Source organism: Antennarius striatus, chromosome 8 (assembly GCF_040054535.1).
Source record: "Antennarius striatus isolate MH-2024 chromosome 8, ASM4005453v1, whole genome shotgun sequence".
NCBI lineage: Eukaryota > Metazoa > Chordata > Actinopteri > Lophiiformes > Antennariidae > Antennarius > Antennarius striatus.
Window position 1 is genome coordinate 7,518,244 of NC_090783.1, and position 26,201 is coordinate 7,544,444.

Below are 26,201 nucleotides of genomic sequence, written 5' to 3' on the forward strand. Positions count from 1 at the left end.
GTAAACTTTTTTACGACAGACTACATCTATTGTATGTGCTGTGTTGGTTTTTACTGATCCTCATTCTCATTCTCACTCACCACTATTCAAAACCTATCATTCCTTCAAGTTTTGTTTGGTAAATTTCAATTTAGGCAGCTCATTCTTTCACCGCCCAAGGAAAATTAACATTACTTTATGATAGGATGACCTAGCCATTCTCCAACTCATTGATTTCTGATTTCCCAAAAGAAATTAGGGAAGAACTAAATTTTGAATATCTAAATTTACCACCTGCTGTACAAGACCATCCATCCAACCATCTTCCACCGCTTATCCGGAATCGGGTTGCAGGGGCAGCAGCTTCAACAGGGAACCCCAAACTTCCCTTTCCCCGGCCACATCCACCAGCTCTGACTGGGGGATCCCAAGGCGTTCCCAGGCCAGTGCCGAGATATAATCCCTCCACCTGGTCCTGGGTCTGCCCCGAGATATCCTCCCAGCTGGACGTGCCAAAAACACCTTCCTAGGGAGGTGTCCTGGAGGCATCCGCACCAGATGCCCAAACCACCTCAACTGACTCCTTTCCACACGAAGGAGCAGCGGCTCTACTCTGAGCCCCTCGCGAACAGCAGTGTTTCTCACCTTATCTCTAAGGGAGACACCAGCTATCTGCCTGAGAAAGCCCATTTCAGCTGCTTGAATCCCGCAATCTCGTTCTTTCGGTCAAGACCCATCGCTCATGACCACAGGTGAGGGTAGGAACAAAGATGGAACGGTAGATGGAGAGGTTTGCCTCTTGGCTTAGCTCCCTCTTTGTGACAACAGAATCAGAGAGAATCAGAATCAGAGAATCGGAGTCTTTATTTGTCATGTTGACACACTTTTACATATGACAGTACAAAATACAGTATGTCTCTGAAGGTCCCAGTAAGCCCGGTCGATAAATAAGATAAATAAGATAAAATAAGATAAATAAGATAAGTTAAGTAAAGAAAGGTTAAAAATGTAAGATAAATAAGAGAACAGAGAAAAGAGAAAAGTTAAGAATGCTAGCTAAATAAAGTGTAAAGTGTAAATTGAAAAGTGTCTGAACAGCAAAATCTATTTACAGTGTAGCAGCTTAAGTATGTGGGTGCTCCATCTATTGCTCCTGATGAAGCACCATATTGCACCAGATCCCCGTGTGTCTGTGGTGACATATGGGGCGTTGTGAGGGTGACTACCGAGCACCGCAGGAGTTTAGCTGTCTAACAGCCTCTGGGAAGAAGCTGTTCCTCAGCCTGGTGGTCCTGCTCCGGATGCTCCGTAGTCTCCTGGGTGAGGGGAGGGGTTGGAAGAGACAGTGTGCTGGGTGGGTGGGGTCTCTCATGATGTGGGTGGCCCTCCTTCTCCACCTACTTGTGTAGATTTCTGTCCTCTGTGCGGCCTTGACAACCCTCTGCAGAGCTTTCCTGTCTTCTGGAGAGCAGCTGCCGTGCCACACAGTGATGCTGGTGGTGAGGATGCTCTCCACCGCTCCCCTGTAGAAGGCCTTCAGGACGGCACTCCCCAGTCCAGCACGCCTCAGCTTCCTGAGGAAGTAGAGCCGCTGGTGGGCCTTCCTGAGCAGGTAGGAGGTGTTACAGCTCCAGGTGAGGTCCTCAGTGAGTTGAACCCCCAAGTACCTGTAGCTGGAGACCACCTCCACAGCTGCTCCTCCGATGTGCAGGGGGGGAGGGGAGTGACTTTTCCTCCTGAAGTCCACCACCATCTCCTTGGTCTTCCCCACTTTGATGAAGAGGTTGTTGTGTCTGCACCAGTGCACCAGGTGCTCCACCTCTCTGTATCTGGACTCATCATTGTTGTGGATGCGTCCCACCACTACTGTGTCGTCTGCAAACTTTACAATATGACAGCTCAGGTGTTTTGCTGAGCAGTCATACGTCAGTAGGGTGAACAGGAGGGGGCTGAGCACGCAACCCTGTGGGGAGCCGGTGCTGAGGGTGATAGGGGTGGAGACTGTGTTGTTAATCCTGACAGTCTGTGATCTGTCTGCCAGGAAGCCCAGGACCCAGTTCCCTGTGGTGGCAGACAGTCCCAGCTCTAACAGTTTCTGCACCAAGGTCTGGGGGATGATGGTGTTAAATGCAGAGGTGAAATCCAGGAAGAGCAGGCGGATGTAGGAGTCCTTGCTCTCCAGGTGGGTGAGGGATGTGTGGACCACAGAGGAGATGGCGTCGTTGGTGGAGCGGTTCCTCCTGTAGGCATATTGGTGGGGGTCCACCGTAACGTCTACGGAGTCCTTTATGTGTGCCGTGACCAGCTTCTCAAAGCACTTCATGACTACCGGGGTGAGGGCCACCGGCCGATAGTCATTCAGCTCCTTCACTGAGTGGCTTTTGGGGACCGGGACGATGGTGGCGGACTTCAGGCAGCTGGGGACTGTTGCTAGCTGCAGTGAGGTGTTAAAGATGTCTGTTAACACCTCTGCTAACTGGTGGGAATAGTCCTTCAGTACTCTCCCTGGGACGCCGTCAGGGCCTGCAGCCTTGCGAGGATTGATCTTTTGCAAGGTCCTCCTCACATCCTCTGTGGTCACACTGAGGGGCGTGTCATCGGGAATGGGTGTTAGTTTGGTGCTTGGGGGGGTGTTGTGGTCCTCAAAGCGGGCATAAAATTTATTGAGGGCATCTGCTAGGGAGGGGTCTGTCGGGCCCTGTGCATTCGTGGTGTTAAAGTTAGTGATGCACTTGATGCCCTTCCGCATGCTCCGTGGGTCCCCTGACGTCAGGTAACCATGGACCTTTTGAGCATAAGTGGATTTGGCCTCCTTTATGCCCTTATCTAGAGCCCTCCTCGCTGCCCTTAGTGCCCCTGTCTCCCCCACCCTGAAAGCAGCATCCCTGGCCTTCAGCAGTGCTCTCACCTCTGCATTCAGCCAGGACTTCTGGTTCGGGTAGACGATGATCGTTCTGGTGTTAGTGACATAGTCCGCACACTTGGAGATGAACCCGAGGACAGAGGAAGTGTATTCCTACAGGTTCACCTCTCCCCCCTGTGTGGCTGCCTCCCTGAACATCTGCCAGTCTGTGTGTTGGAAGCAGTCCTGGAGCACCGGGGCCGTGTCCTGGGGCCACACAATGACAGTTTTCCTTGTGGGTTTGAGGGATTTCACCCGGGGACGATATGCTGGGGCCATCAGGATGGAGATGTGGTCTGATAGGCCGAGGTGTTGTCGGGGGAGGGACCTGTATACGCCGCGTAGGTTGGTGTATACACAGTCCAGCGTGTTGTCCCCACGTGTGGGGATGGTGACGTGCTGATAAAAACTGGGCAGTGTGTCCGTCAGTTTAACGTGGTTGAAGTCTCCTGCTACCACGTAAAACGCCTCCGGGTGCCTGGTCTGCAGTGAGCTGATGGTGTCGTGCAGCTCACGTAACGCTTTGTTACTGTTAGCGTTAGCATTAGCACCCGGCGGGATTTAACAATGTTGACGAACACCGCCCTGAACTCACGAGGAAGATAGTGCGGCCGGCATTTAACAGTCACGTGTTCTATCGCCTCGGAGCAGTAGCTCTTGACCAGTTCACTATTTGTGCACCAACCCCTGTTCACATATGCACACAGTCCTCCCCCACGTGTTTTCCCGGATCGATCGTCCCGGTCCGCTCGGAACAGCTGTAATCCATCGATCTGGAAAGCGGAGTCCAGCATGCTGTTGTTGAGCCAGGTCTCCGTCAGGCCAACCACACAGCAGCTCCTCATCTCCTCCCAGACCCGCAGCCAGAGGCATAGCATGTCCATTTTATTGTCCAGAGAACGGACATTGGCAAAGAAGAGTGAGGGGATTGGTGGTCTGCTGGATTTTAGCTGGGTTAGCCAGCCAGCCCTCTTTCCTCTTTTCTGCCTCAGGGCACATCGCTTCCTCTTGCCGGTCCGTCCTCGGGCCCCCCCGCGCTTCTCCTCCTGTGTTCTGAGTATCCCAAGTCTACCGCGAGTAGCTTTCACTGTTGGTGAAATTGATGCCGTTTGGTTGTTTCTGATGAAGTGCAGTTCGGCTGGGCTGTACTTCACATTTGTTTTTAAGCTGCTGTTCAGATTATTTCTTAAAGCGCTAGAAATGGGCATTACAGCGGGAGCTCCAGAAGCCGCTGCAACCCTGTGCGCCGCCATCATGGAAAAAAAAAAGAAATAAAAAGAAATGCGGTAAACTGACTGCAATCCCGCTCCTGCTGCTCCCATTCTCTGTCCAATCTCATGCTCCATTGTTCCCTCACTCGTGAACAGGACCCCAAGATACTTAAACTCCTTCACTTGTGGAAGGACCTCATCCCCCACTCGGAGAAGGCAGTCCACCGGCTTCCTGCTGAGGACCATGGCCTCAGATTTGGAGGTGCTGATCCTCATCCCTTCATACTCTGCTGCAAACCGGACCAATGAGCGCTGCAGGTCATAGGCTGGTGACGCAAACAGGACCACATCATCTGCAAAAAGCAGCGATGCAATCCTCGGGAAAACACCAGGACCAAAAAGAAAAAATTATATGAAATAATTGAATAATGACTAATGTTCATTTATCAGTATATAATATACATGAATTTGCAACAGCAAACGTATTTAGAGGGCAATAAAATGCTCCCTGAATATAAGCAAACCTGCAATGTCAGAGAATGTTCACACTGATATTAGTAAAAACATATCATCTAATAAATAACATATAATGTGTTTCCTATAAAGTCTAATGTGGTCTATATGTGATATAATTTGACCATAGATCCTGTTGTTTACAGCTATTGACGGTGGTAGCCATTTATGGTTAATGCTTAAAAAATGTCCTAGCTGAAGTGCTCAGTCACTCGAATGAAGGCAAGTCCGTCACCATCGCCTAGTGTCGCTGAGTGTAGGCAGTACAGAATATGATACACAAGGAAATCAATTTGCCTTGTTTGTAGTCTGTTTCAGGGGTCAATTCCTTTACACAACATTGCTACTGGCTGAGGTTTTGACTCGGTCAGTCTAAGTTTACCAGTGTTGACCTCCATGCTTACCAATTGAGCGCAATACTCACACACAGTCTGACAGTAAAAGTTACGTTTTAGCTGAACAAAAACAGTCTGAGTATTGAAGTCGATACTTCATATCAGGAAGTACATAGAGCACTTAAAATGTAATTTGATTAATGTAATTGCATTTATAAAACAGAGGAGTATAAAAATATACAAATGTAAATTTATTATTTTAATTCAAAGCAAACCATTGAATAAATGAGAAAGATCAAAGCATGTGGATGCAGGCATCTTTATACTTCTTCTGTTGTCTATTTATATGACTTCTTCTACTGCTGTCTGTAAACTCAACTGGCTCCCACGGATAGTAATGATATCCTTGATCCTTCATCTGATTCCTACTATGTGCCCTTCAGGTGCGACATTCTGTATAATGACTGACTTGTGTGTTAATGAATTGTTTTGTGCCTCTCACCCTACTACTTCCTCCACCAAGAGGGCCACAAGAATCCCTGTAAGCCCGTTTGCACCTTGACAGTTTATATGAAAATAGTGTTGTGTCACTTTGTTATGTTTGTCTAATAATTACGTGAAGTTTTGCCATAACTATTTATGAGACGTAGATGGAATGATATATCTATTTTACATTCAAGGCATTGCTCATGGCAAACATTGCCATTGGGGTGAAAAGTAATATTGTTAAAATTGATTGAACTACCTAGTAGTTCACTCACAAGCTTTTTTATGTTTACTTCACCTTAGAGAGCAGCTGCTGACTCTCACACTTTTTTCATTCCTCATTTGGGACAATTTTGTTGTGAACCAATAGAATGAGTGTGAGCTAGTTGTTCGCACAGATGATACAAAAGATGCACAGTCCTACTTGTTTGCTTTCCTAATATGAAAATATACATAACAGGAGCTTACATGATGTGATGGAAAAACAGCTGTTGGAATGATAAAAGTTTTTGGTCTACAAGTTGTAGAGTAATTCAGAAATAACTTGAGGTGAGATTTTAACAAACAAATACAATAGATGATCTGTTAGCAGCACTGATAGCTGATGTAATTATTTATTATTATTTGATTTCACCTAATTATTTTAAATCAGGAGGGTCCTATTAAGATGAAAAGACAAAGACAAAAGAAAAAAAAATTAGATTCACAAGCAGATTATGAAAAACACATACAGTACATCTTATGGAGTTAGCTTCAAGTTTTGTACAGTCATTTTTTAAAATTTATTTACATGCAATCAATGAAGTAACTCTGTGAGTTCATAGTCATTCTACAAGGTTCATGCAAAAGGTGCAGAATGGACAAAAGCCCAGCTCAGTACAGGCATATGGAACAGATTGAGTCACATGGTCAGACAGAACCATCCAGGTTCATATCATACCACGTTTTGATTTAACAAAAATAGCAACACCACCACTGTTGGCCTCTTGGTACAATAGAAAATTCATTCCAACTGTGTTCATTTGTTCATCAGCAATAAATTTGTCAGCCAAGTTTTAGAAATTACAAGACTGTCTTCATCTGTTGATTTGACTCAGATCCATTTACATCTTAGGTAACAAACAACAGACAAGGATTTGTGTCTGGGGAACTCAGTGACAGGGCTTGGTTGCACATTACCTGATAAATCAACAATCCCTGCCTCGTAACATTATTGAAACAGAGATTCGGTTTCTTGAAGCCAAGCAGGCTTTTTCATGGAAGAGGTAGATAAGGGTAAAGTGCTAAAAGGCCTTGAACCCAGGGTAAGTCTCTAGGAAGGTCTGATGGTAAGTCTCAAGGAAGGCCTGAAAAAAAAGAAGAAGATGATTCATGTACATGGTCAAATGGATTGGTGGCGTTACAGAATGAACATTAGCCATAGTTCAAGCAATGTCCCATGGGCCAAACACATTGGGAGATGTGCTCACCAGAGAACGATTACTTCAACTCCATTTGCACACACTCAAAAGACAAAATAAAAATATAAGAAATGCCAATGTCCACAATTGTCAGTAGTTATCAGCAGGTAGTTATCAAATATCAGCAAGCAGGACAGGTCACAGATTGGTAAAGAAGGTTTCGGCAGACTGCACAGGCCTCTACATGGTGTAGATGTCTTTAGAAAACAGGTTGCAGGGAAACTGAATAGAATAAATAAAATGGAATAAAATAAAAACTTCAAAGATGGCATTTTTTCGACTCTGCCATGAAGAGATGTTTATTTTATTTTTTGGGTTTTGAACTATGAATAAATTTGGAGGTAAACTTGGTTGAGTGTCACTTAATTGCAAGCATTTGTTTTTGTTTTTTGTATCACATTTTGTTACAACTTCTTTGTTGGTTCTACCAATATCCATTAACAGTTCAAAAACATGCAAGTTAATGAAATCCAAATTATCCAGGTATGAATGGTTGGTTTTTATATTTTGGCCCTAAAATAAACTTGTGCGCACACATGATAGTTGACTTATTTTTAATACAATTCTTTGCAAATTGGAACTTCAGTATTTACGCTGGAGTAAGGAGCAGTTAGCGTATGTGTCCTTTCTTCTCTCCTTCGTACATTTCAAACCTATTAAAATTTTATATACCCTAATTATAAGGGCTGAGCCTTTAAGGAAAACATGATCAAAACCTTCTTACCAACTGGTAATACAAGGTGCTGATTTTGTTACCCAATAACATACATTTATACTCAAACGTGTTTTGAAACCTGAGTGATAAACATGGAAGCATCACAGTTCGAAACCTGCCGACAGATTTGGTTGACACAATGCAGAAACTTTAAAGTAAACACAACATGAGACTGTCCTCCTCTTGTTCTCCCCTGTCTTTGCTGGAAGATTCTTTGGCAACACGTTGTGGAAACATTTACATAGCAGTGTCAACATTTTGATCTTTATGCCTTTCAATTAATCTTCAGTGTCACTTTCAGATCTTATATGTGCCTACTTGAGAAAATCAGAGCCTCCTTTCAGCATGATCTTAATAAAAGCAAATACATGAACAGACTGCCATTCAGTAACCACCTTGACGGGTTCCACATTGTCCCGTAAACATATTTGAAATTTGCTTAAAAAACAAGCAGTGCCAGGACATGTGTTTGCATTTAATTAAGGAAGGGCTCTGTGACATTTGTCTTGGGCCTGGTAACTTGTCTCCCCAGCCTGCCTCAGAGAAACAAGATGGTGTAATAAAGTTTGGTCCCGGTTCTAACAACCCAGAGGTAGTCCACACCGGTTGATTAGGTTTATTTCAATGTACAAGAAGGTGCTGAAAGCCACTTAAAGTTAGAAAAAAGAGTTTTATAAAAATCTTAAATATGACTGGCAGATGATTAATTAAATGCCATAAATTGTTTCTTTCTTTTTGCGCTTAAAATTTAGATCAGTCTTCTAATGAATATGCAAATTTTAAACAATTCTGAAAATGTACTGGTGGCTGTGTAGCTTATAATCTGCAATGTTGAAGGTAGAAGTGTGTAACAAGCAACATCCCCACTATTTAAAAAGAAAAAATACCAAAATTCCTCTTAGGCTCTCTAGGGTGCTTCTTCAGTGGACAAAACAACATATTGTTCCCTTCAGGGGCCTTTCCTCTTGAAAGATCGTGATGAAACGCCCATTAGGGTGCCTTCACAGCAGACTAAGCGTGATAAAATAAAATAGGTTCTGCTCTTTAAATTCATACAACAAAGCGCGGTCTTCCATTGGGGAAATGTGATACAATGGTATAAAGGCTGCTGTACAGGCTACAAAACAGGCTTCACGTACCAAGGAGGTTACAGTACTTTTACCTCCACCATGCAGATCACTTACTGACACTGTACGACACGTCATTATCCCAATGTCACTGTACCCACCACAACACCTTGGCTCCACTACTCTGTAGCACAGGCTAACATCCCATCTCCTCCCCTCCATTCAACCGCTGGCTGACCTGCCCCCCCCCCCCCCCCTCCTGAGAGAGTCATTGCACCCCCCAATGGCACGTGGCTTCGAAGGGCGAGCAGATTTAACTGATTAAAGGACATGATACATTTTACATTACACATGCAGTGCATGAAAATTACATATGTAGATTTTGCATATCATTAGAGCAGATCATCAGCCTCATATGCTGTTCAAGTGCTCTTCCATTTCAAATCACCTTCAATCATCAAGAGCAAGTATGATTTTCAATAAAATCATTAGAAGAAAACTCCCATTGCCACTCATCAAACCCCTTTGGAAAGCCTGTGCTGTATTAATAGAAAAAATAGACTCTAATAATGATAATAATAGACATATCAATCCAAGCAAAATGCCTATTACATAGACAGCATAACAACACACTGCCATGGCAGTGTGCTTTGTGCATTATTGGATTAGCCACTGAATGAAGATGAGGATAGAAAAATCTATTGTTGATGCTGTCTACAAGAAGGGGATGAGCAGACTCTACTTCTTGAGGAAGCTGAGATCTTTCAACGTATGCAGCAAGATGTTGGAGATCTTCTACCAGTCTGTTATGGCCAGCGTACTTTTCTTTGCTGTGGTCTGCTGGGGGAGCAGCATTAGATCCAGCGATACCAACAGACTTAATAAGCTAATAAAGAAGGCTGGCTCTGTGATTGGCTGTAGTCTGGACACTGTGGAGGCCGTGGTGGAGAGGAGGACTCTTAACAAACTTTTATCCATCATGGATAACCACGCTCACCCTCTCCATCACTCACTGGACAGACAGCGCAGCTCGTTCTCCAAGAGACTACTACAGCTCCGCTGTCGAACAGAAAGGTACAGGAAGTCATTCCTGCCACAAGCCATCGCACTGTACAACAGCTCTGAAATATCAGACAGAGTCCCACCACCAGTCTGATGTCTTGGTATGGCTTCACTAGGTCCTGTGTATGGCCACAGAGTGCCACACTTATTTATCAATGACTAAAGGCCTACCATGCTTGGGTACTGCTGTTAGTATTGTTATTATTATTTTTATTAGTAGTAGTATTAGTTTTAATATTGTTAATATTTTTTCTGTTGTTATTATTATTATTATTATTATTATTATTATTATTATTATTATTATTATTATTATTATTATTATCTTTAACTCTTATTTTTCCTCAATGCACATTTTCTGTATATTTTCTGTAATAAATGTGCTCTGCTACTGTGACACCTAAATTTCCCAGTTTGGAATAAATAAAGTCTATCTATCTGTCTGTCTATCTATCTATCTATCTATCTATCTATCTATCTATCTATCTATCTATCTATCTATCTATCTATCTATCTATCTATCTATCTATCTATCTATCTATCTATCTATCTATCTATCTATCTATCTATCTATCTATCTATCTATCTATCTATCTATCTATCTATCTATCTATAAATGAAACTGCATCACATGAGGGATGAAAGGTGATGGAATGTGCTTGAACATGGTGGTTTTCTCATTCACAGTAGACCAAAGTCGCCATTACATTGTTCATATAAATGTCATAGCATAACCTCTACACAGGATGGTAACAATATAACAAAAGGCTCTGCAGTTTGAATCGAGATGTTAATTTTGTTTCATCGCATATGTCTCTTGCAGTACATACAAACTATTTAGATTTTCCCAAGAAAAACACCCCAATAAGGTTCTATACAGCATGTGTCACTCAAGGCCCGGGGATCAAATGTGGCATTTCATATCATTTTATGTGGCCTGCGAGAGCATAAAAGGAAAGCATGTCTTAAAATAAATAGGTCAAAGGTGTGCTTTGACCAAAAGTACATTTCCCACAATGCAGTAATCAAGCCGATATTAACTCTGACAAAATTGTTTTGAACAAAGTTAATGTCTTGACTTGTGTTTGATGTTATTTTTCTTTTTTCACCTGGATAGTTTGATCCTTGATTCATGGAGTTCAGTGGGCTTCATAACCTGACAAATTAAATAAATTTATGTTATAACAGAGCAACAAGCAAACATATTTTTTGTGCAACTGTAATGTTTGTATCTTGAATAAGTAAAAAACTCAAGAGTTATTTAACATTCCGGTGTAGTTACATTTATTTTACATTACACTGAGTTACATTTAGTTACATTTTTAAGTTACATCTGGCCCTTTGAGGACAGCCATTATGCTGATGTGGCCCTCAGTGAAAATGAGTTTGACACCCCTGCTTTACAGTATACTGCAAAAGTACTCAATGGAAAAGAGTTCACTGAGACCAAGACCCTAAGAAAACACACAGTGCGGTAGGTAACAAGGTCAACATTTATGTAGAAGTCTTAACACATTTTCCAGCAGTTAGAGGAACACAAGTAATAGCTGTTAAATAAAGGTAACACTACACTGAATTCTTCCTTCATACAGGAGATTAGTGCAGGAAACATTCAAAACGTTTATGGCACCACTTATTTCCTGTATTTTGGTGCATTCGACACTAAAATACAAAAATACGCTTCTTATTTTTGTGTGGCTATTCTAGTATGAGAAAAATACTGCAGACAGTATTTTTCCATTTCACCAAAAATTAGTGGTTGGCTAAAGATGACATTATTTAACATATTAAAATATTGAAACATTTTCTTACATAAATTGATCCAGATATTGCTGAACCATATCAATAACTGTTTTCTAGGTGCTACCCAAATGCTGTGATTCAGTGGTCAAATGGTCTGAAATTACATGGACCAAATAATCTTCTGAAAAAGGAACTGATTTATGCTGATTTCTTTTTTAAGATTTCCTCCACTTTATGTAGACTACTATCTTTTATTGTGTCTCTCACAATGCTTACATGATTCAAATGTTTCTCATTGCTGTTTGCTCATTCACAGGTGGTGAAGATGATGATCATCGTCGTGGTAACTTTTGCCCTTTGCTGGCTACCCTATCATATTTACTTCATAGTGACGGGTCTCAACAAGCAACTAAGCAAGTGGAAGTACATCCAGCAGGTTTACCTCTCAGTGCTGTGGCTGGCAATGAGCTCCACAATGTACAACCCCATCATCTACTGCTGCCTCAACAGCAGGTGGGTTACAATAGGACTATGCTAATATACTAGCAAAGAAAATGCTAAAAATAAATGTCTGTGTTTTAAAACTGGTGTAATTTCTTCACATCCATGAGTTTAATTAAGTGGATTACAGCACGTGTTTTAATGGAAGATCAGATTGAGTTAGGAAACGTTAGCATTATCTCCTCTTGGTAAGAACACAAATAGAAATTGGCTCATTATATGTGGTGACATCGTCCAGGGAACATTTAATTTGAGTTTTAATCTGATTTTCCCTTGCCGGAAATATCCATCCATATCCACTTTTTAGGACATACAGTAACTCATGTCTAGATATTGGTTGGTTGACTTATTGAATTAATTTAAAAGTATTTTCCTTTTCTCAAACATCGTGAAGCCCTCTGCTGTGTGAATCAATATAACCTCATTGCATTCGGACAACAAAGTCATCAAGAAGGCTGTGCTACAGCACCAATTCCATACCTTTTTTCATCGCTGCACAAAACTAAATACCTTTCTGAAAGTTTCAGGGACATGTGAATATTATATTTCTTATTTTAAAGAGCTGACCTCCCTATGCAACACTTATCAAATATACAATTAATTAGTAATCCAAACAGATTATATTATTTTCATTTATTTACTTCTTTACTCCTCAAACAAGCACCTGCCCTTTGTTTCCAATCCCTTCCCCTTTTCTTCTGCATGTGGTACCAGGTTCCGTGCTGGCTTCAAGCGCGCATTTCGTTGGTGCCCGTTCATCAAGGTGTCCAGCTATGATGAGTTGGAACTACGTTCAACGAGGATGCATCCGACACGGCAGAGCAGTATGTACACTCTATCTCGAATGGATACCTCCTTGTTGGTGGTATATGATCCTGCTGAGAGCAACGGTGATGCTGATGGTGGTCCTGGACAGAAGCATCCCTTGTCTACTAGGAAGAGGAGTTACATTACACCTCGCCATGTGGAGATCACTGGATGCAAGGATGGTAGTGGGAAATCGCAAATTGAAGGGGCTCCAAATACTCATACAGAAGAGTTTCCTTGAAGGGCATTCTGGCAAACTAGCACACAAGACATATGCATGTAGCAAGTGTACTAACATGCAGATACATTGTACACACAAGTAGTAGTCTGTTGTTTACTTAATTTAAATGTGTAAATATTGAATGTGGATGTGGTTAACTTGCAGAGAATAACCATGTGGATGTAGAGATTATGTAATATTTTACCCTGATGGATAGCATTGATCTTTTTAGATGCTCTGGAGCACGGATGAATTAGTCAGAGCGGTTACTGGGCGCAGGCCTCAGGGCCCAAAGCTTCAGTTTGAAGTGAATGTTATTAGCAGTTCTCATTAAAATGTTGCACAGCTCAATAAAAGGGAGGGGTGACCTATTATATATTTCTTCTCTTTTTTTTTTTGGTATGGCTAATCAGTCACTCAGCCACTCACACCAAAATTGCTCTGCTTTTAAGAAATATATCACAAGTCACTTATTTCCCTGCTGCTTTCCTACAAGTTTGGAGCTTTATCCATAAGTACTTTATTTCTGGAGAGGCATGTCATTGTGGATTCAGTGGCCTGTTTCTCAAAAGTAATTGGATGAGCTTTGCTTGGATGGAGATCCCCAAATTGGAAACATTACCATTCACAAATTACTACTAAATTGCAGGTACATTTATGGGGCCTTGTACTCTTTGTGTGTGTCATTAGTGAAATGTCTAAATATCATGGGAGACAGAATAATCTTATTTCGTAAACCGCAGTTTGCATGCTGCAAATGTGGCACAATGAACCATCACTCTCAAAGCAGCTCTGAAACAATAACATAACAGGGCTAGTCGTATGCCCAGAGCTGCCTTGACAATATATAAAGTGAACAATGCTACCTTGCTCAGTATTCTAATTTAAATTCTTGGCACTTTGCCTTTTAGCGTTATACTCAGTCAGAGTCCCTCTGAATTAATCAGATTTTTAAGTTGATGTTCCTTCCCTCCTTCCCTCCATCAAGCTCTCACAGAGATTAGTATGTAAAAAAATACTTCTGATTCATTAAGGTCTCACCACTAAAATTAAAAATGATTTGTAATGAAATTCATTTATTCTACTTTGACGTTTGCTGTTCACATATATCCTGGGAAGGTGAGACCATCTCACAGTGAGAACAATATGAAGATAAATGATGATGATTGTAATTAGTTTTCATTTCCACCTCTTAGTGTTAGCACTAACTATGTTTTGACTGAAAAGTTCCTCGAGGCTACACTCTGTGTCTGTCTACCCTTAAGTCATTAATGAACAACTACAGAGTCACCAATGGAAAAAAATAGCATTGATTGAACTCTGTTTAGTTCAAATGTGGCTCTAAGTTGGGCTCTGAAAGTACTGAAAGTGTCTGGGACTTCAGTTACATAACAAGTGGTGATCTGTTTCCTGGTAAATGGGAACAAGCCAGAGGTGAAATCCAGTACATATTAGCAGAGTGTAAATAAACAAGCAGCTAGAGAACGAACACCTGACCTAACCAACCAAGTTAATGCATCACTGTCCCTGCTTTCTATATTTTGCAGGAAAAAAATAAAGTTGCACAGTGATGTGGAGACAACCATTTTACTGTTCTAGTTAATTCCTTTTTGATTCAATTCCTTGCTTGTGTGTATATCAAATGTGACTGAATATCTCAGCCTGTATGCCATAATGGGTCTAGAATATGATAAAATGAACCATAGAGTTGCAAGTAGGGTTCTGGAAGCTGCCTCAGTTTACAGCGAGACACAGAAAAGAGCATAAACAAAAGGTGTAAAAACTGTTAAACCATGTGCTCATGGGTGTCCCAGCTGGGAACAAAACAGATTAATAAGAGTGATTAGATTGTTTTTGCTTTTGTCTTCTTTAAAGATCCAGATTTATACTTCTACACTGGTGGTGAGTTTTAGCTACATTGTAAATATTTCCCCAACAGTTCAGAATGTGCAGACTTCATGAAAGTACCTAATGAAGAATGCGATGAAAAAACAAGTTCTGTATTTCAGTGTAATGTATTTTTAAGCTGTTGTTGCTTGAAATTGGTGAAATATTTGTTTGTAGCAGTATCAGAATTTTTTTTCTCTATAAATGTTAATACCTTGTATGAATGTACCATGCATTGTGTGCCTCTGTCAATTGATTATCCATCTACCTACCTAGCTACCTACCTACCTCCCTATCTATCTATCTATCTATCTATCTATCTATCTATCTATCTATCTATCTATCTATCTATCTATCTATCTATCTATCTATCTATCTATCTATCTATCTATCTATCTATCTATCTATCTTTGCATACATCAATTGATTGATCAATCAATGGATAGAAAGACTGATCTTACCATGTCATGTGTTTACAAGAAATTAAATGTGGCTTCAGAAATTAAGCACTTGTGTTTAGCTTTGCTAGCTGTGTGTTCATTGCATTGATTCACAACTTATAGGTTTCTCAACATTTTTGTTTTTGATTTATACAACACCCTTTGATAGCACACTGCATTGAATGAAGACGTGATTAATTGAATCTGAAGTTGGACTTCGTAGGAATGAGATATGTATTTCAGATTTCATGTCTTGTTACTAAGAAGTATTGGACTTCCATATCGACCTCTATCCAGCTTGTTAAACATTTTACATGTGCTTTTGTGAACACCAGTGAAAAGTAAACCTTTAATATGGGGCATGCTTTAGTAGCGACATTAGTAATTTCATATCAGCACTGCAGTTTTTTTCTATTTAATAAGCAACAAGCTGTGGGAAAGACAAAACAGAAGTAGTAAAACAAGCCACAGAAGTCCTACATGTTGTGCTTTTAAAGATTAAGTGGATTTTTACCAAGTGTTCATAGTGTTCTGTTGTCTCTGTCTTGCTGTACAAAATCGATTAATAAACTTCATACTGTGACACTGAGTGTGAGCATTGGAGTAGAATGTGTCCAGCACCATAACCTTATCTGTTGTGTGGACTGCTGAAGAGCATGTGAACATGACCAAAAGGAAACAGTTCCTTGACTTTCGGTACAAGTCCAGATGTGCTATTTCAGGGAGTATATCATGTTTTACAATGAAAGATTTGCTGTTATTCTAAATCTAAGATTTGCCTTAAATACTTTCTGAGAGTTTCTTATGTAACCAGGCAACAGTAATTGACCTTCCTTCCATTTCCCCCCATGAGTATTATTAAATCACAATAATTGCAATGATCTCATTCCCATCAATCTGTTGGAAAAAACCCATACCTGTTTAACCTTGAAAATGTGCTAATGATGGAAAATTCAGCTGGAAGCTTGAATGACTTTCTTCCTGTGTGAAACTCCATTACCAGTGACATTAGTCTTGTAAATGCTAGACATTTTTCTTGTCTTGTTATCGGAAGATCATGGGTATTTACTGGAGGTTGCTAGTGTCATAGGCTTGCTGAGAAGTATACGAGCAAGTCATCAGCTGAAGCTGAAGTGGATAATAAGTGTTTAGACATACAGCGGTTACCGCAAAAGATCAAAAGATAAATTAGAAAAGGTCACTCAATGGAATACATTTACCGCATGCAGCCGATGGTAATAGAAAATAAATATGAGGTCTAATTTGTTTTGGTTCTCAAAGATACCAGTTGGTAGGAGTCATGGAAGTGCTACTCATCTTTAACACTCCTTCATACACATCAAATGCCATCCACACATTTAATTTATTACTGTGGAGTGATAGAAGCTGCTGAAAAGTTCAACCTTTCAAATCATACTTGTGAAACTTATGAATTTCTTAGGCACATATAAAAATTATTGTTCAATTATTCATGACGGTTGGATTAAGCCATTAATTTACTCTACAGTGAAGATTAAAGACTAAATAAGGCAATAGATATGCAACAGTGTGTCTCTGATTGCCCTGTGGAACACTTCTGTGACAATGCATTTGGAATGTGTAGCATATGTCTTAAGTAACATAGTGACATGTTAGTGGCTGCTACTGAAAGAATATGTCGACGGGGGGTTTTCTCTCTTTTGATTATTTTCTTGTTCCTGGTCCTGGAAATTAGCATCTGGTCCAGCATCTACCTGATGATGATTTTCTAAATAAGATATCCTATTTTACTCTATCATGGAGTTTAGATCTGCACCACTAAATAAGGTCATTGTTACTTCTGGTCTGTGTCAAACCACTTGGCAAGTCAGGCATATTTACGCGAGTGTGTCACCCAACACAGTGTTGGAGAGGGATAGTAACACAACACTTGCACTGTGGTGACCAAAGTATTTACTTTATGTCCAGTGTATAATACTATTCCTTAAAAGTCAACAGTTGTTATTATCTCTAATTATTTATGTTAACATCGGGTGGTTCCATTACAGTAATTAAACATAAACTTTGAGAGTTCTTCGTCCTTCTCATCTAAACTAATAACAGTGAATGTGCTAAAACTGCAGTTCTATTTTATCAGCTCTGCTCAAAGCTACTTGTAACAATTTACATATTTTTATGTCTGCCTCTCATGGAATTATTCTTTCACAGAAGTTAATTTCACCCCCAACACATTATCCATCCATCAATTCAAATACATTTCCTTATGCTCACCATTTGAAAGTATTCATCGACAATATGTATGTAATACAGTACTATCGTTTTCATGAGAAAAAAAAGCCTTTCAGTTATCTGATAAAGAAAAAGGTTGACTTTTCTTGTGATCTCCATATGTTCATGTAATGACTGAATGAATGAGTTATGCTAACTGAAATTGAAATACTATAAAATTTCCTGTTATAATCTATTTACAAGAAATTACACCTCTGACACTTGATGTGTTCAGTGACTGTAAACTGACTAATGTACCTTCAATAATTTTTGTTTTTTCATTCAAAAAATGTAAACACTAATATCTGTGTAAGATGTTTATCTATATATTACCATGATTCAGTTATTTTTCCATAATGATATAGCTGGATTTTTAACACCATGGTGAATGTAACCATTTAATCATCGCTCATAAACTTTCGTGATTTAAGGCAATAATTTACGGGAAAAAAAAGGTTTTACACTGCAGGTACACTAATTAAATTTTGGGCAGGGCAGATAATCATAAGAGTGAGAAAACACACATGGAGAAGCATGTTAATTTCAGGTCCTGGTAGTGTACTGTCACACTGTCGTCATAGTGTGACAGTAACACTATATGTTGATCAGATAAGGGCATATATTGACAGATTGTTGTTTGGGTGCCTGATTATAATAGACTTTCATCTCACGAGATATTCTGACTTGTCAAACACAATTGTTATTAATATTTACACAAATACAGGCTTAATCCACTGTGATGCACAAGAACTGAGTTGTGATTAATGTTAGTTTTTTTACTTCTAATGAAGTCCAAGGAGTTAATATGATTTATTTGTCTTGCACTGGTGGAAAAAGTCTCCTGGGGTTTGCTTGCATATTGGCTGTTTGTTTATATCTGAATTTTTTGTAGACCACAAACTTCTGAAAGTTTGCCCACATTGGCAAAACTTAATCACTACATCATGTCTGCCTATGTCATTTCTTGACCACCATTTTTCATAACCTAGACATTAAATAGCACATATTTATTGGAGACAGGTCCTTAGTCCTCATCGTATTAACAACCAGTTCAGGGATACTATTCCATATGTTCTTATGCCTTATCATGAGAAAGGAAGGAAGGAAGGAAGGAAGGAAGGAAGGAAGGAAGGAAGGAAGGAAGGAAGGAAGGAAGGAAGGAAGGAAGGAAGGAAGGAGGGAGGGAGGGAGGGAGGGAGGGAGGGAGGGAGGGAGGGAGGAAGGAAGGAAGGAAGGAAGGAAGGAAGGAAGGAAGGAAGGCAGGAAGGAAGAAAGATTGATTTGATTTTTAAAATGACATTTATTCATGAAATCAATATTACAAGATAGTTACATTAACAACATCCAAGAAAGATTCACTCAAACCTGAACACACACTTAAAAACAAACTATAATATGAAATGTTGGCAAAATATACTTGAATTAAACAAATCACTGACTGAACACGAGTTTGTCATTTAACACGAAACATAAGACACCTTTGACCCACCATTGTAAAAGTGTCTAAATCAATTACAGCTCTGAAATAATTAAAATCAATTTTGATTCTTGTTTGACACATTCTTCTTAAAATGGTTTCTGCACTGCAGTCAGACGAAGCTTCAACTTTTTCCTTCCTGCTTAGATAAATCGCCATCTTTGCTTGGCCCAGAAGAAAATTTAGAATCTGCCAATCCTTTTTTTGATTCTTCCTGCTTTTCAAACCTGTAATGTATATCTGTTTGTCAAAAACAAGATTGAATGAGAGAAAGATTAAGAAACAAAGAAAGAATTTTGTGATAGAGCGACAAACTATTTATCTTATTATTTATGGTACTTTAAGCATTTAATGACGCTCCCCATACTTATACTTATATTAAACCACATCCTGTCTGTATTACCAGTTCCCCACACTCTTATAGACTGTTTAAAACACTTTTGTGTCTCACGTAAGTCCAAGACTCACAGAACCAAGTGCACTTCCGGATTCTGTCAGCCAATAGAATGCGCATACGGTATCACGTGACTGCCTACCAAAAATCAGCGATGAGGTGAAGTAGCGAGCATTGATGCGTGAATGCGTGAGGGCGCACTGTACTTTATTGATCTCACTTTGGATTAATTATTTTTGACTGGAACACTCAAAGCAAAACCTACAAATCATTATAAATAGTAACCCAGTCCAACATTTCATCTGACTCACGCACCTCTCTAAGCTTGTTTCACCCCCCTCATCCTACCCCTCTCCATCCACTACACTGACAACACTTTTCCCAACCTTTGCAAGAAAAGTCTTCACCATGAGCGTTGCTAATTATGAAGATGACAGCAAAGGAGTACAGCTCTATTTTGCAAGGCCAGATGAAAAATGTAGGGTCAACAAGGTCACTAAATGTTCGCCTCTGCCCAGCTCCCTTCTAGACAAGGGGCTGATAAGCTTGTTCTTAAACTGACAGAGCAAAAATAGGTGTAGTGAAGCAACTGACTAACTGTACTTGAATTTCATGAATGAGATTTTTCATTTCACACATAAAACTGGAAATAAAAAAAAGGTGTGGATGAGTCATCCTTGTTACTATTAAACATACCATTGCTCATGGTCCTACAACCAAATACTGTGCAGAGTTTTTTGGTGATATTGTAAACTATATATCATTTGGGTTCCTTTCAGCCAAAAGACATTATTGATGATTTTATGTCTCATGCGTTGAGGGTTATTAAAACGGTCTCTTGCATTATAGTCTTGACTGACTCGGCATTTTACACTTGACGGGTGTCACGACTCGGCTTGGGGTCCGCCCCCAGAACGTTTGTTAAGGCAGAGAAATGTGAGTTTCATGTCAAATCCACTTCCTTCCTGGGCTACGTCATTGCAGAAGGGAATATACAAATGGACTCAGCCAAGGTCTTTGCAGTGACCTCTTGGCCAGTTCCAGATACCAGAAAAACTCCAGCGGTTCCTGGGGTTTGCGAACTTCTATAGACGCTTCATCCGGGATTATAGCTCCGTCGCAGCTCGTCTCACCGCCCTCACCAGTACCAGACAGCCGTTTTCCTGGACCCCTGCGGCTGATAGGGCGTTTAACGCTCTCCGGACCCGTTTCTCCTCTGCGCCCATCCTCCGATGCCAGACCCTGAATGCCAGTTCGTCGTGGAGGTGGACGCGGACGCTTCTGATGTGGGGGTGGGAGCGGTGTTGTCCCAGAGGTCGGCAGAGGATGAGAAGCTTCACCCCTGTGCGTTTTTCTCCCGTCGATTGTCGCCAGCTGAGCGCACCTACGACATCGGGAACCGAGAACTGCTGGCGGTAAAACTGGCTCTGGAGGAATGGCATCACTGGCTGGAGGGCGCTTCCGTTCCATTCCTGATATGGACAGATCATAAGAATCTGGAATACATTCAATCAGCAAAGAGACTCAATCCCAGACAGGCCTTATTTTTTTTTATTTTTGGGCCTTATTTTTCACCAGAATCAACTTCTCCTTGTCATACCGTCCTGGTTCTCGCAACATTAAGCCTGACGCACTTTCTCACCAGTTTGCGGTGGATGACGCCTCGCCTCAAGACGGCGCACCCATTCTTCCCGTCCCCTGCGTGCTTGCTGCTCTGACCTGGAATGTTGAGGAGAGGGTGAGAGAGGCCATTCATGACCAGCCCGGACCCAGCGCCTGCCCTGCGGACCGCTTGTTCGTGCCAGGGGACCTGAGGACTCCAGTCATCCAGTGGGGTCATGAATCCCGTCTGGCCTGCCACCCAAGTTCCATTCGTACTGCCTCTCTTGTCAGCCAAAGATTCTGGTGGCCCAGCCTGAAGAAGGATGTCCTGGACTATGTTCGAGCCTGCCCTATATCTGTGCCTGGAATAAATCCGTGTGTCGCCCCCCAGCGTGACTTTTACAACCCCTGCCGGTGCCCAGTCGCCCATGGTCCCATATTGCCCTGGACTTTGTTACGGGACTTCCACCCTCTGACGGCATGACCACCATCCTCACGGTGGTTGACCGGTTCAGTAAGATGGCACATTTTATTCCCCTGCCCATATTGCCATCAGCAAAAGAGACTGCCCAACTGGTCCTCCTGCACATCTTCCGACTACATGGACTTCCAAGAGATGTAGTGTCAGACCGTGGGCCGCAATTCGTCTCCACTTTCTGGAAGCAGTTTTGTCAGCAGATGGGGGCCACAGTTAGTCTCTTCTTTGGTTTCCATCCCCAGTCCAATGGCCAGTCAGAGAGGCCTAACCAGGAACTGGAGAAGGCGCTGCGGTGCATGGCTTTGCTGAGCCAACACTTCTGGCATGACCAACTCCTGTGGGTGGAGTACGCCCACAACTCTCTCACCAGCTCTGCCACCGGACTCTCCCCATTCCAGTGTGTGTATGGGTACCAAAGACCAGTGTTCTCCAGCCAGGAGGGTGAGGTTACCTGACCGTCAGCGTTCGCCTACGCCCGACGATGTCACCGCACCTGGGTCCGTGCCTGCTCCACCCTGCTGAGGTCATCAGCCAGCTATGCCGGGAGCCAACCGCCGGAGAACCCCCGCACCTGCCTACTGAGAGGGCCAAAAGGTCTGGCTCTCCACCAGGGACCTCCCGCTCCAGGTTCACGGCTTGAACACGGACCCAGCGTCAGATCCTCTGTGTAGATGCCTTGTTTGTCACCAGTTCTTCCTGACTCCTACCTTGACCCCGGATTGTTTTTGCACCCTGACCTGCCTGCCTGGACCCGTATTAGAACTCTGCTTTGTCCCCGACCACAAACTCTGCCTATCGGACTTGTGCCTCTGCCTGCCTGCCTGTTTCCCCGTAAGTCCTGTCTGTATCCTCCTGTGTTTGCACGCCGCCCGTCCCGCTCTGTTTCCTGGACTTGTGCACCGGTCTTTCCCATGCTTCCCTCGTGTGCCTTTGCTGGAATAAAGACTGTAGTTTAGACGCACCTGGTCTCCACTCCTGTCTCGGTCCTTACAACGGGCTCAGTATGATATTAAACCAGTTAAAGCATCTGGTGCATTCTTGTATTGTTTGCGTCTCTTTTAAACCTCACATTGCAGAGAAATAACAAGGGCCAAACTGTTTATTTTCTTACACCCTTCACACCTTCTTGGCAGAATGACATTTGTCTTTTTTACTGACTCCATCCACAGTAACTTACTGGCTTCACACCTTCCTCTGACATGCTCTATTTGTTCCCCGATGCATTAAATTGCTCTCAAGTTTCCCACATATGAAAAACAACTTTGTACACATGATAAGAGATACAAGAAGAAAATCATTTTCAGGCAGCTTCTCTGCTCTGCAGGCATTCGACAGTGACATACATGTGCTCGACCCTTGATACACAGTGCTGCACACTTTCTGGGTGGTCATATCTATTTCTGTGACATTGGCTTGAAACTACATTTGGGAGTGTTGTAGAGAAAAGCTGGAAGAATATCTTTAAGTGAGTGATTTGTAGATTGTATTGCTTTAAATGATGCCATCTCAGTGTCAGGGATTTAAATTAAACACCTTTGATCACACACCATTTACTGTGATCACACCGTAGGACTTTTAAATCCAAACAAATTGAGTTTCATCACACATCTCGTCCTTTAAATATCCCAGTTTGGGATATATAAAGTCAGTCAGTCAGTCAGTCAGTCAGTCAGTCAGTCAGTCAGTCAGTCAGTCAGTCAGTCAGTCAGTCAGTCAGTCAGTCAGTCAGTCAGTCAGTCAGTCAGTCAGTCAGTCAGTCAGTCAGTCAGTCAGTCAGTCAGTCAGTCAGTCAGTCAGTCAGTCAGTCAGTCAGTCAGTCAGTCAGTCAGTCAGTCAGTCAGTCAGTCAGTCAGTCAGTCAGTCAGTCCGTCAGTCAGTCCGTCCGTCCGTCCGTCCGTCCGTCCGTCCGTCCGTCCGTCCGTCCGTCCGTCCGTCCGTCCGTCCGTCTGTCTGTCTGTTTTAATTCCTCATAGTGACTAATGTGGGATTAACATGTCAACAGCATCTATTACTGCTATTTCTTTCATCAACTAAGACAAGTCAATTGTTGATTTATAATTGTCAGAATAGATAATAGGTCGGACTATTAAGCACCAAGATTGGTGTTGTCTTTTAAGTTGCAAATAATATATTTAATAGCATAATCATGAGTGTACACTTACAGTTAACTTCCCAATTTACCGCAAAATAGAATTTAACCTTTTTTGTCCTCTAAAACACACCATAGGCATCACAAGTAAAGGTTCCATGTCAATTCTAGCACAAATTGTAATGAGATTTAAATAATATTCATGAAAGATTTATCGTAATTAACTATGAATATTAATTATCACAGCTTCTTCATCCACCTGCACTTGAAACACGCTTCTGGTTTCCTTCTTTACAAACATTTAATAGACAACACATGTGTACCTTACAATCTTACATTTTTCCTAAAGTACTTGTAAACTAAAGAAAAAGGACACCTGTCAACAACATAGAGAAAACTAATATCACATTCATCCACAGTGCAGGATTGACCTTAAAAACACTACCTTCTTTCATAATTCTGGAGGTGGACAATACGTAGGAGATTGTTTAATTATGACTTTATTTACTGTAGATACAAATGATATTCAAGGAAATATAATGAATGCTTCCACTTTTTATCCATCCATCAATCCATCCATCCATCCGTCCATCCATTTCATCCATCAATTCATCCATTCGTTCATTCATTCAATCATTCATCCATTCCTATTCTTATCCCATTTTCCTTCATTTGCGGGTCACGGGGGCTGCCGGAGCTTATACCAGCTGACTGATGGGCGGCAAGTAGGGGACACTGGGCTTGACTCAGGTGCACTGTGGTTGAAAAAACCTTATATTTAATTATGTAACAACAGAATAATCTCCAAAACAGCGACTTCAACGGCAATAACTTCCTCATTTTCATTTAAATGACTTATTACTTGTGTATACAGAAAGGAGATTGAGATTTTTTGTGAACTCATTGAGGTGAATATAATACAATAACGTGTCCAAAATGGGCATACAGTACATCTTTTTTCATTTTGGTAAAAACTTTAAAACTTTATTATCCATGGTTGAATTAATTTAAATTGCTCAGTCAGAAAATCCCATTAACAAACTCCAAACATATTGCCAAGCCCATATAATCAAACTGTTCTATCCTATTTTTTTTGTATTTCCATTATTTATATTTATACAAGGACATAATGAATAGAAAATTGGGATTGCAGTCACCACACATTCAGTTCTTTATTGATGCTGATTTCAAATTATTTTATTTTTAATTGCCACAAGTCCAAAGGTGGACCCACAATGCTGAACCTGCAGACACAGCATAAAAATTGTGAACAAAGGTTTAACATTTTAGCAAAACGAGGATCATACAAAAATAATTCATCAAGCCAATGTAGCAGACAAGTCCACCTGATAGAGAACATAGAGAATAGATAGCAGGCAGACAAGAGGGTCTGTAGCAGAGGAGAACAGTCAAAAACAAGTGTGTAAAAATAACTCTAAAAAATACCTGAATGTCAAAAGCAGTCAACAATTAATTCTGAGTGGAAAATAATAACATAAGTCCCCTCATATGTCAGAATCTGATGAGATGATTGACTTCAGGAGAGCAGGAGAGAGAGAAGGCGGAAACAAACTGGAGAGGGAAGCAGTCAGCTATGGCCTACACACACACACACACACACACACACACACACACACACACACACACACACACACACACACACACACACACACACACACACACACACACACACAGACACACACACACACACACACACACACACACACACACACACACACACACACACACACACACACACAACCAGGGGAGACAAGTACATCAGAAAAGGGAGATAACGTGAGAGAAAAGGAGCAAACTGCAGTGTCTGTGAGGAAAAACCAATTACACTTAGTTACTGTTTATTAAAAAGAGAATTGACTGAGGATGATTCTCTCATGTAAATGGCTAATAAGATACTCTGTTATAATACAACAAGTCCATCATTGATTTCTGATTTACCAGACCAACTTTTGTCTGAGTCTCTGCTGACAGTTTCCAAATCAAAGAAGCAACCAGTCATAATTGCTGAATCAAGCATTTGATTAGCAATCCAGAAATAAAAAGCCCGAGGCCTTTGGAGGATAACTTACTGTAAAATATTTTACAAATGTGTCTGTGTTGAGCCCTCACTAAAGCACATCCAAAATAAAGAATAAAAGGAACTGTATCTCTTGTGTGCATCCTTCCAGAGAGCCCAGTACTTATCAGCATGATACCTTTGTAAACTCAGGCTTAGCAGTGGGAATCTGCAGAAAAGTATAAATATTCTCCGTCTGCTGATGTAAATGGTAAAGATCTTCTTTTAGAACTTTACAATCATGATAAAATCACACAGGAATATGTCACATGTATTGGGTATGTATTTTTTGGAACTATTTGTATATGCAGTTCTACCTAATCTATATTTACAGTCAATCATTTCATCTACAGTAAGCACCTGTGGCAACGTAGTTTTATTTTTCATTTTTAAATGTATTGTAGTGGACTCTTGGAGAGCTGTCTCACACCAGGCAGGCACAAGGGAGGTGTGATGTCACGGGGTTAAGGGGTGTGATAGAGGAAGTGGGTATTTAAAGGAACTGTGTTGGT

The 26,201-nt window shown here is 41.2% G+C and overlaps 1 protein-coding gene across 1 annotated transcript in view; it reads left to right on the plus strand.

The window, feature by feature from the left end:
* The window catches only part of LOC137600741 (neuromedin-K receptor-like), a 28,649-nt gene extending 13,258 nt beyond the window's left edge, over positions 1 to 15,391 (plus strand). Inside the window, exons 4-5 of the mRNA XM_068322514.1 lie at positions 11,787 to 11,983; positions 12,686 to 15,391. Of these exons, the coding sequence (XP_068178615.1) occupies positions 11,787 to 11,983; positions 12,686 to 13,019 (531 nt within the window). The 3' untranslated portion in view covers positions 13,020 to 15,391. The remainder of the gene's footprint in view (positions 1 to 11,786; positions 11,984 to 12,685) is intronic.
* The last annotated feature ends 10,810 nt before the right edge of the window (positions 15,392 to 26,201 follow it).